This window comes from Staurois parvus, unplaced genomic scaffold (genome assembly GCF_062004578.1).
Source record: "Staurois parvus isolate SC_StPar_1 unplaced genomic scaffold, SC_StPar_1.0 ptg000153l, whole genome shotgun sequence".
NCBI lineage: Eukaryota > Metazoa > Chordata > Amphibia > Anura > Ranidae > Staurois > Staurois parvus.
The window spans coordinates 23820440-23832500 of record NW_028317949.1 but is presented as its reverse complement, the minus strand read 5'-3'; the positions used below and the strand labels follow the sequence as shown (position 1 = coordinate 23832500).

The following is a 12061-nucleotide window of genomic DNA, read 5'->3' as shown; positions in this document are numbered from 1 at the left end:
AGCAATAAAACCTATGCCAAAATCATCAATAACCATGCAAAACATATTTCTTCAAACAAAATTAAAGTAAATTATATTTCTCTTGCCAAATTCCCAACAATATCATGATAGAAAACCTGCCAAGTAAACTTGGCAGTTAATGACTGGCACAGAATGTTTGTGTTGTCTTAGAAGGAAAGGAACCAGATAGGACATGAAAAATATAAAAAGCAAAATATGAAAACATGAAACTGAAGCAGGTTAAGTACACAGGATTGGTGTTTTGGGTTCAATTAATAGCAACTGTAAATCCAACCTGTTCCCAACACTGTGGTAAAAGCTCTGCTTCAACTCGCGTTGGTCCAACATGCCTGGCAAAGGCCACACATCCAGTTAAAATCATCTGTCTATATAAAGAGAAAGATTTTTTGAATTAATAAAAGCAACCTAACTAAAACATTATATATATATATATATATATATATATATATATATATATATATATATATATATATATATATATATATATATATATACATACACATACATACACACACACACACACACATATATATATACATACATATATACATATACACACACACACAATTTCCATACTTTTGGCTCTGTATGCCACCAGAATAAATTAACATGAAACAATCCAAATGCATTTGAAGTGCAGACTTTCAGCTTTAATTCAAGGGGTTGAACATAAGTATCAAGTACAAATTTTAGGCAGTGTAACCACTTTTATACACAGTCCCTCTATTTTCAGGGTCTCAAATGTAATTGGACAAATGAACATAATCATAAATAAAATGTTCATTTTTAATATTTTGTTGAGAATCCTTTACTGGCAATCACTGCCTGAAGTCTGGAACCCATGGACATTACCAAAGTTTCCTGCTCTCTGATGCTTTGCCAGACTAACTGCAGCTGTCTCCAGTTGTTCCTTGTTTGTGGGTCTTTCTGCCTTTACTTTTGCCTTCAGCAAGTGAAATGCATGATCAGTTGGGTTGAGATCAGGTGACTGACTTGGCCATTGCAGAATATTCCACTTTTCCTTCAAAAGCTCCTGGGTTGCTTTTGCAGTGTGTTTTGGATCACTGTCCATCTGTACTGTGAAGCACCATCCAATCAAATTTGCTGCATTTGGCTGAATCTGGACTGACAGTATATGTCTAAACACTGCAGAATTAATCCAGCTACTTCTGTCTTCTGTCACATCATCAATAAACACCAATGACCCAGTGGCACTGGAAGCCATGCATGCCCATGCCATCACACTGCCTCCACCATGTCTTACAGATGACATTGTGTGCTTTGGATCATGAGCTGTTCCAAGCCTTCTCCACAATTTGTTCTTCCCGTCATTCTGGTACAGATTAATCTTAGTTTCATCTGTCCACAAAATGCTTTTCCAGAACTGGTCTGGCTTTTTTAGATGTTTTTTTGCAAAGTATAATCTGGCTTTTCTATTCTTCAGGCTTATGAATGGTTTGCACCTTGTGGCGAACTCTCTGTATTTTCTCTCATTAAGTCTTCTCTTGATTGTAGACTTCTTTCCTCAGAATGTACCAAACTGTTGATTTGGCCACTTCTAATGTTGCTGCCATCTTTGTTTTGTTTTGTAGCCTTACAATGGCCTGTTTCACTTGCATGGACAGCTCCTTTGAACACGATATAGGTTCACAGCAAGATTCCAAATGCAAATATCACACATAGAATCAACTCCAGACCTTTTACCTGCTTAATTGATAAAGAAATAACGAAGGAGTAGCCCACACCTGACCATGAAACAGCTTTTGTTTCAATTGTCCAATTACTTTTGGTCCCTTGAAAAAGGGGGATGGCTACTCTTAAAAGCTGTAATTCCTAAACCCTTCCTCCAATTTGGATGTACATACCCTCACATTAAACCTGAGAGTGTGCACTTTCAGCCCATATCCATTATAGAACTATAGCTTGAATATGTTTTGGTAAATACCTGAAAAAAAATAAAATTGTGCCTGTGTCCAAATATACATGGACCTAACTACACACACTAATATATATATATATATATATATATATATATATATATATATATATATATATATATATATATATATATACACACACACACACATACATACACACACATATGCATACACACACATATATACATACACTATATTGCCAAAAGCATTGGGGCACCCCTCCAAATCATTGGATTTAGGTGTTCCAATCACCTCCATGGCCACAGGTACAATATATAAAATCAAGCATCTAGGCAAGCAGACTGCTGCTACAAACATTTGTGAAAGAATGGGTCGCGCTCAGGAGCTCTGTGAATTCAAGTGTGGTACTGTGAAAGGTTGCCTGTTCAATAAGTCCATCTGTGAAATTTCCTTGCTACTAAATATTCCCCGGTCACCTGTTAGTGATATTATAACAAAGTGGAAGCAACTGGGAATAACAGAAACTCAGCCATGAAGTGGTAGGCCATGTAAAATGACAGAGCGGGGTCCACGCCTGTTGAAGCTCACAGTGCTCAGAAGTCTCCAACTGTCTGCAGAGTCAATGGCTAAAGACCTCCAAACTTCATGGGGCCTTAAAGATTAGCACAACAGTGTGTAGAGAGCTTCATGGAATGGGTTTCCATGGCCGAGCAGATGCAGCCAAGCCTTATATCACAAAGTGCAATACAAAACGTTGGATGTAGTGGTGTAAGGTACACCACCACTGGACTCTACAGCAGTGGAGACATGTTTTCTGGAGTGACATATCACGCTTCTCTGTCTGGCAGCAAAGGGTGGGCCAACTCAATATTGAACCCTATGGCCTAAGACGGGGATGCCATTAAAGTTCTTTTGCATGTAACAACTTCTTCTACAAATGCCCGCGCCAAAAAAGCGTGTGAGGCAATCAGTCTCTGAAAAAGGACTGCAAAGGTCAAAATTTGACCCTTGGTTTTATTTAAGGCCAATCCCTGACACACTCCAGAATGAAGGGAGGCCAAAATACGGTCAACCCACATACTTGCGAGGGTGAAAACCCGGTCTTGCCCAGAACTCCTATACAGAAGCAAATCAAGGGATCTTTGAGTGATTTTTGTCCACCTGGGGGGGGGGGGGGGGTTCACCAGCCAAGGTACAGAAACCAGTGTAGGGGTACCCCTGATGGTCACCATTTGTGACAGGACCCCCCCTCCCCCCTGAGGGAGTCCAATCTTTACCCACAAGGGCAGGCTTTGCCAAAAAGGTTCTTCAGGGACTCTATTCCCCAGCAAGGGATCACTGCCCTGGACCTGTGGAAACACTACCAGTCTGCAAGGCAAATTACCATTGCACAGAGTCTCCTCATGTAGATTTTCAGTACCTACTGGCAACATTACAGGCCATCCCAGCATGTCCAGTGTGGGATGTGGGTACCCTTTCTCTGAGAGTATAATAGCCAAAGGAAATGGATCCAGATAAAGCAAGTTCCTAATCCCAGATGGAACAGTTGAAAAGCTAGCTATTTTTGTGCAGAAAGATGCACAGACATGACCATCACCTAAGAAACGAGCAAAGACCGAAAGCTTGTCAACGGGGAGGGGTTATGCCTAGGAGAGGACGTTTGACTTTTTTTTGACCGTGTCCAATCCCTTAAAAGGTACATATCCTTATCTCTATGGATATGAAGATGCTCTGTGTCCCATGATGTACAATTAAGAAATATTTTGCTCAACATTTAGTTTCAACACCACTGATTTATTATAGCAGACAGAACAATTATGCAAATGTATGAACTGGTGTTTTTAAATGATGAATGGTATGAAAGGCAATTTCTACAAATGGCCCGCATGCAAGTTATCTGAGGGCACTGCACTTTTCACATATATGCTGTAAAACAGGTATTGTTTAAATGTTTTTGGATAGAAAATATATAAAATAATTTCAGAAGATAAAATGCACTGTTATCCCACCCGGACTAATATTTCATGAACATTTGTTCTTTAAAAAAAATCATCTAAAACCAGCACATACCTTTGCTCATCATCTGGGCGCTTTATTAAATTAAAGAGTATATGCAGGAGTTGGTCTCTTTCTTTAGGCTCTGGATGGAGGCAGGCAGTGCACAGTATAAGCGGTATCAGTTCCTGTACATCAAAGGAGAAGTAAAACCATGATGAGAAAATTCAGGGATATGTAAAACACAAAGAATTAATGTCGCATGTGCCATAAAAAGTTTTATATTACAGTAATTTTATTTTCATATACGCATTATTTTTCCCTTTCAGGCATTTTGCTAAATATTATTGGGTGTCAGAAAAGCCTATTTAATAAAATATAATCACATAAAAAAGGATGGTTAGCCTTACAAAGATATACATGGAAATGTTAATTAATGGATACAAATTTAAAGAAAATTAGAATAAATATTGAACTGCCTATGATGAAGTGAGCAGCACACAACGGAAAGAATCTAATTTATGCGTGATTAGGTTTTAAAGTTAACTGTGGTTCCCAAGCCACATGAAAAATATTGATCCTAACCTTCATGCAAGCTAATTTTTCAAATCACCAATTTTTTTTTCTTTTAACTTGTTTAGTTTTTACAAAGTCAACAGATAAAGTAGTTGTGGGTCAGAGTAGTATGATGTGCAATTTATTTACTGCTGCTGTTAAGTTTACAGTTTGTAATCTTCAATCAAGATATCAGATTCCAAAGTTTAGATTTGACTGCAATGGAAACGTATTAGCAGAGGTATTAAAAACACCTCTTCTGCAACTCTCAGAAGAAAGGTCAACACCACCATATAAGAAAGAGTTTAACAATTTGAATATAATTCCAGAAATAATTCCAATGAAAAGGATTGTCAACCTTCTTATGTTATGCAGAGATACATAGCAGGGGTTAATGGAACACTAGATATGGATTGACTCTCAAATGTCCTTGCTCCTTTTCAAACAATGTCCCTCTTAAAAAAACAAAAACAAAAAGGGAGAAATTGTAGGAGATGGCGTATGGACATTTGGGAATTAATTTGTACAGTTTTGACTTTTTAGTGTGTCTATAATATCTACATTTCTACTGCAGGTTCTAGAACAGCAATGAGCAAACTACGGCCCGGCGGACCTTTTAATCCGGCCCGCGGAGCGTGGCAAACATTGGCTGTCAGGATGTAGGTGGGGCAGCGTGACGAACTCCTCTCCTCTCACAGTCCGCCCTGAAGACCGGAACGGCGCGGGAACACGGCGAGAGGAACGCGCGGAGCAAAGGTAAGTGAATTGACACAATATGGGGAATGAATTACTATAGGGGGGATGAATTACTATAGGGGGGATGAATTACTATAGGGGGGATTAAATTACTATGCTTACTATGGGGGAATATTACTATACTTACTATGGATGGCATGGTAGTGGCTGGGCCGGCCAGCAGCTAGTCCAGCCCCCAGGTCCAATATATGAACCCATTGCGGCCCTCAAGTCAAAAAGTTTGCCCACCCCTGTTCTAGAACATTGCATTACCATAGTTAATATTAGACTTTTCAGTGTATGGGGTACAACTAATACTATTCTGTCAGTCATATGTGTTTCAGGGGTATAAATTGAAGATGTTCTTTTAACCACTGCTTTTTTTTTGTAGATCAAGCTTAAAGTTAAAGAACATGTAAACCTAACATTTCATATTCCTGGTATGTGTCTGTTGTACCATGTACTTGTATGAAAACGTATCCTGTTCTTTGTATTATGCCCTTTGTGTGAAATCCCTGGTGATCCTGTCAGTCCCTCTGCTTTCCCTTTAAAAAGTGACCACACTCAATGTTTTCGGGGTTGTGGCCATCATGGAGATGTATTGCATATCTGGTGGTCATGCCCGAGACTGTTTCGTTTTTGGTCTTGTGTGTTTGGCCTCCTTTTCACCTTGTTCCATCTCTCCATACGCTGGGATGCTCGGTATGCTTTGCTTCATTGCCCCATACCGGGCCTCTTGGCTCATCAGCAGAAGTTGGCTTCCTACCTGTTTTTATCGGCTACTAGAACAATTGCTCAGGCCTGGAAGAGTCCATTTGTCCCTCTTCAGGGGGTGCAGGACCGTATGACCACTATGATGCTCAACGAACAGATGTCGAGTATCTTCAACGACTCTCAACGTAAATTTTTGAAAATATGGGAGCCGTGGTTGCAATACGCCTTTCCCTCACTCCCCCTGGCTAGTCTGGGGATGTAATGGCGTTCGGTATTGGCGCTCTTGGACCCCTGCTCTTTGCCCCCCCCCCCTTTTTTTTTTCTTTCCTCTTTCTTCCTTCTCTCTCTGTTTTTGGTGTGACTGGACAGCTGCATTTAGTTGTTATAGGCAGTTACATTAATGTATTGCAACTTATGTGCCATTGATAGCCCCTGCGTGGGCGTACCTTTTGCCCTGTTGGCGTTAGAACACTGTTTTTCCTTTTTTTTATTTTGCATCTTTTTTTAATCTGTGCAATTGATAGCCCCTGCGTGGGCGTGTTTTCTTGCCTCTGCTTTATATTGTTTAAAAAAAATTAATAAAAACCATTGAAATAGAAAAAGCGACCACACTAGTCATGAGAGCACAGCATGGTCTAGTTGTACTGGGAAATCAGTCTGTTCTCCTCCAATGATCTTTCTTATTCTGACACCCCCCCCCCCAACCCCCCAGAACTGCAATTCACTGGGGAGACCAGTGTTATGCTGTTTCTCCTCCCCTAGCTCTCTGGGCTCCTTGTGCAACAGAGGGTATCTGATCACTTATAATAAATATTTAAAAAAAGATGCTGATAATTTTTTTTTTTATATGTATACACACGTTTTACCTTTCAAATCTATTTTAAACTGAATGGGTTGTTTTACAAGGTGAAGGTTTACATATACTTGTGCAAGTTACCACCAATTAAGGAAACAAAATCACATCATTAAAATCTAAAACATAAATCCCATAAAAAGTTACAAAACACATAAGGTTATGTACAAGTTCATTTTGCTACTGCCTCTTCCTTGGAATTATTCCTATGCCTACAGGCAAGTTCTGTTCACAAGTCTGTAGGAAGGAAAACAAACAAAAGGAAACTTGCATAGCTGTGGTGTATTTAATTATGCTATAATAACAGAGCTGAAAGCCAAATGCAGGACACAAAGACTGAATTAAGGGAACATAGTAAAAGAAAATACTCATGACTCGGCTATACTTGCATATAAATTAAAGTCTAACCATGGGAGAAAACCTGTGAGTTATGACATGGAAAGCCACATTTGTTAAGAATAATTTTTGGTGGTTGTGATCTTTGGCTACTAACATCAACACGGACCCTCTTGTATCTGGTATTCCTTACTTGTTTGAGAGGAGATTGTTTCTTTCAGATTACCCACAACTGTCCTTACCTACGTATATCCCAGAATTCAAGAGTCAACAACTGGGATCACTAGGACACTCATTAAATCCAATAAGTGAGGAAAGATTGCACTAGAAATGTTGAGGTGTCCTAATCTGGGACCACATAGAACAGTAGTGAATATCAACAGAAGGGATAAGTCAAATGTCCATATCATTCCTTAAAGGATACGTTCACCTTTTGCAACCCATGTAACTCTTGCAGCAGCTGCCCCTCACATCCCCCTGATCCCCCGTTGTGACAGCGGGCAGGGGATCCTCTCCTCATACCCACTGTCACAATTTAAAAAAAAAAACATGGTCATGTGGGGCCCTTGTCAGGGCAGGAGCTGAGGAACGGACAGGCAGGCCTAACAATGTAACGCACTGGCTGACGACAACCACCACCCACAGACCGAAGTCCCTCAGGGCGCGGAGTCTAAGTCCCAGGCTGCCCTTCACCAGGGCCCCTGATGGTGGGGATGGACTTGACGCAGCCAGGAACCAGGTCGCGGCCCCCGAGACACCTCAGCTGCGGTAATGGCCGCCGCCAATGGCGTGTAGCTGGTGGAAGAGACAAAAGAGTAGTCAGACAAGCCGGGGTCAACAACAACAGGACAAAACGGTACAGGACAGCAGACGAGAATCACAGGTCACGAGCCGGGTTCAGCAACAGAGGGTCAGATCAAAGGAGAATACAAAGAATAGTCAAGTCACAAGCCGAATCAGAATACCAGGAGAGTCACAAGAGTCAGAACAGAGTAATAGCAACACAAAGACACAAGACACAAGTGCAAAGAGCATGTGCGGGCCACAGGCTTATATGTCATCAGCCACACCCCTCTGGGGGATGGACCACAGAAACCTGAAGGCATAAAAGGATTCCCATCATGCACAGCAGAATCCAAGATGGACGCCAGCACATGGAGTAACATAACCTCAGGGAAAAGGTAGGACCTTGACAGCCCTGCCCATCTGGCTGCATCATTCACAGAGTTCTGTGAATGGGAGAACTACAAATACCAACAAGCCTTTGCAGCTGACAACTTGTATTCTCAGTGAACTACCAGGGCACTGTTGAGCGCTCTAGTTAGTTCAATGATGCTTCCTGTCATTCAGTAACTGCCTGCCTGTATGGGGTTCAAGCATATAGATACATGGACAGTCAGCAGGAGCCTGAGATTGCACCCCTGATCTGCTGAATGTGGGTGCAATGCTTTGCAGGCTCCTAGTAAAAAAAAAATAAAAATGCACATTTTTTTAACCTGCAAAGAGATGTGCATTTATTATATTTTTACAAAGGCGAACTTATCATTTAAACAGACATACTCCACCTACTGTTTACCATTGACTTTATGTCTGAGTCAATGCCATACAAACATACATCTCACTGCATCCACAAAGACAAACAAACACTTGTTAGAAATGTTTAAGTCGCATATGTGTGATCTTTAATAATGCCAAATCGAACTGTTTATATCAGCTAAATACATTCCAGGTGTATCAGAACATAAAAGGTGTGCAAAGTTGTACAGTTTGTTTTGTTTGAAAGCAACCACAGGCTACGTAGAACAGCCTGACCCCTGGCAGCATGCTGTGAAGATGGAACCTTGGTCTCTGTGTGGAAGCAGCAGTCTCTCTGCAGAGCTCTGTCACACACTTTGTTTCATCAGAGCTACAGCGGGGAGCATGGGTTTTGCGGATTGCAGAGCTATATATCGGACTTTCAAAAGAAATAAATATGCAGCGCTGAAGAACATAAGATAACCAATAATAATAACGATAATAAAATAATGTAAAATTATGCTATAAGTGAGGGCTACTGGTGGCACAGAAATAGGGAGTGATGGTTGTGTCTTAAAGTCAATGCAATACAAGCCAAATATTATGGTGACAATAGTGATAAGTCCAATCTAGAATTATAGCAGTCCATGAAACGGGGTAATCCGTGCTCCGTGCTGGTAATTGTGGGTGCCAAGAGCCAGTAAGATTATGCACTTACAGAAGTGACACTCAGGATGATGTTGCTCACACACAGGGGTCCCACTCCGCTCACATACCCATCAGAAACAGCTCCGAGTAATGGCTCCAAATCCCAAGATGGCTCCACCTTCTAGGGCTCGTAATGACCAAGCCAGAGAACAAAATTGTGCAAATAGTGTAGTATGTTTATTAATTTGAAGGCTAAAAAAGATCCAGTCAAAAGTAACAGACTCACACGTGATCAGAAAATAGTGGAATAAAGATGGTCACCGGCCTTCTCCGCGGCCGTGTGCAGCGTGATGTCACTCCGGTGGGCTCCTTGTATGAGCAACATCATCCTGAGTGCCCACTTCTGAGCCTGATGACCCCACAGCCCTGGTCCAGACCCCATTACAGGATATACATATAATGCGCATATTATATGTGCTTCTGGTAAGTGCATAATCTTACTGGCTCTTGGCACCTACAATTACCAGCACGGAGCACGGATTACCCCGTTTCATGCACTGCTATATTTCTAGATTGGATTTATCACTATTGTCACCATAATATTTGGCTTGTATTGCATTGACACGTCACTTTAAGACGCAACCATCACTCCATTATTTCTGCGCCACCAGTAGCCCTCACTTATAGCATCATTTTACATTATTTTATTATCATTATTGGTTATCTTATGTTCTTCAGCTCTGCATATTTATTTCTTTTGATTGTCATAATAAAGTTTTGAAGTTTTACCCTTTATATGCTAGCTGCTTTTACATATTTTTGCGCTCGCAATCACTTCCAATATACTGTATATATCGGACTTTGTGGGGAAGAGCTCTAACACCCTGCTGAGTCCTATATCTCTGAATCAGCAGGATTATTATTATTATACAGTATTTATATAGCGCCAAAGGTTTGCTCAGCGCTGTACAGTAGCAAGGGGGACAGAACATGAGACAAGACAGTAACAAAACAGTACACGAGGGGTTCGAGGGCCCTGCTCTTTTGAGCAATCTAGAAGGGAGGGGAAGGTGATACAGGAGGAGATGGCTGTGGGGGATGGAGTGGTAGGAGGAGTGGAGGAGGTTGTTAGGTGAGGTCAGGTGTTAGGGGAGGTTGGGGTAGGCTTCCCTGAAGAGGAGGGTTTTCAGGGTGCACCTGAAGGTGAGGAGTTTGGGTGACAGTCTGATGGATTGGTGTAGGGAGTTCCAGAGGATGGGGGAAGTCCTGCAATCGAGCGTGGGAGGAGGAGACCAGGGAGCTAGAGAGCAGGAGGTCCTATGAGGAGCGGAGGGCACGGGTAGGGTAGTATTTGGGTATCAGGTCAGTTATGTAGTTTGGGGCGGCATTGTGAATGGCTTTGTAGGTCAGGGTTAGCAGTTTGAATTTGATGCGTTGGGCAATCGGGAGCCAGTGAAGGGATTGACAGAGGGGGGAGGCAGATGTTGAGCGTTTGGTGAGGTGGATGAGTCTAGCCGCTGAGTTTAGGATCGACTGGAGTGGGGATAGCGTTCGTTTGGGTAGGCCAGTGAGAAGGGAATTGCAATAGTCCGGGCCTGAGATGATGAGGGAGTGTACGAGTTGTTTGGTGGTGTCTGGGGTGAGGAATATGCGAATCTTGGAGATGTTGCGGAGGTGGAGCCTGCAAGATCTAGATAACCGTTGGATGTGGGGTAGGAAGGAGAGGTGGGAGTCCAGGGTGACACCCAGGACTTTGGCGTGTGGGGTGGGAGAGATGGTGGCGTTGTTCGTAGTGATGGAGAGGATGGGGGGGGGGGGGGAAGGATGTTAGAGCTCTTCCCCACAAAGTCCAAGGGTCCCTCTCTATAGCACACTGACAGGAAACATGTTTTTCTACTCCGTGGCTGCTTTCAAAAAAATAAAAAAATAAAAAAAAGCTGTAAGACTTTGCACACCTTTTTGGTTTGATGTGCCTGAAATGTATTTAGCCAATTCAGCTGTGCAAAAAGAGATTTAAAAAAAAAAAAAAAAAAAGTATTAACAAAAACAGAAATTCTGGTCAGCAACCAAATATTCCTGGGGAGGTTAATGTTAGATGGACTAGTAAATTTAGGTGGACTTTACATAAGTGACTAACATCAACCTCCCCAGGAATATTTGGTTGCTGGGCCAGAATTTCTGTTTTTGTTAACCACCAATACATTTCTTGGTCATAAAATTCTCCTGAAGCCATTTGCACAGCTAATGTGTACCTACTTAGCCCCATCTTGCTTCTGTATCCCTGTACGGCTTTACATAAAAAAAATAAATAAATAAAAAAAAACCTTCTTAAAAGCATATCTAAACCCAAAAATGAAAATGTAATATATGGCAGCTTACCAGTCCTTAGATGTGTTGGCTATATTAGTTTTCTTTTTTTTCAAGCCCAGGTACCTTTTCTTGAAGTACAAAAAAAATCCAGCTGATCCTGCCAGAATTCCATTGCCCTTTTAAGTTCATGTTCTTTGAACAGATATCTCTTATCAACCTGCTAAGCTATCTTTTGTAAACTAAAAAACATATCCTCCATGTTATGTAATAAGAAGAGGGGGTGGTGTTCTGTAGTCTTACTACACTTCCCATTCCAGGAGGATAACATCACTTGTCTGCAGATACAGTACAAATTAGATGTGGTCCCTCTAGGACAGGAAACGTGTTACTGGCAGTATCATCAGGTAAAAATAAAGGCAAACAAGTCTAAAAACTAATGTGGTCAACGCATCAAAGAAGTGGTAAGCGGTGATAAAATACA

General features: G+C 41.4%; 1 protein-coding gene across 4 annotated transcripts in view; it reads right to left on the bottom strand.

Annotated features, from left to right (window-relative positions):
- The window catches only part of RELCH (RAB11 binding and LisH domain, coiled-coil and HEAT repeat containing), a 214323-nt gene that overhangs the window by 82124 nt on the left and 120138 nt on the right, over window positions 1-12061 (bottom strand). For all 4 annotated transcript variants that reach the window (XM_089674859.1, XM_089674857.1, XM_089674858.1 and 1 more), the window contains 2 exons: window positions 3990-4102; window positions 296-386 (listed from right to left, as the gene is read on the bottom strand). In XM_089674859.1, coding sequence (XP_089530985.1) covers window positions 296-386; window positions 3990-4102 — 204 coding nt within the window. The remainder of the gene's footprint in view (window positions 1-295; window positions 387-3989; window positions 4103-12061) is intronic.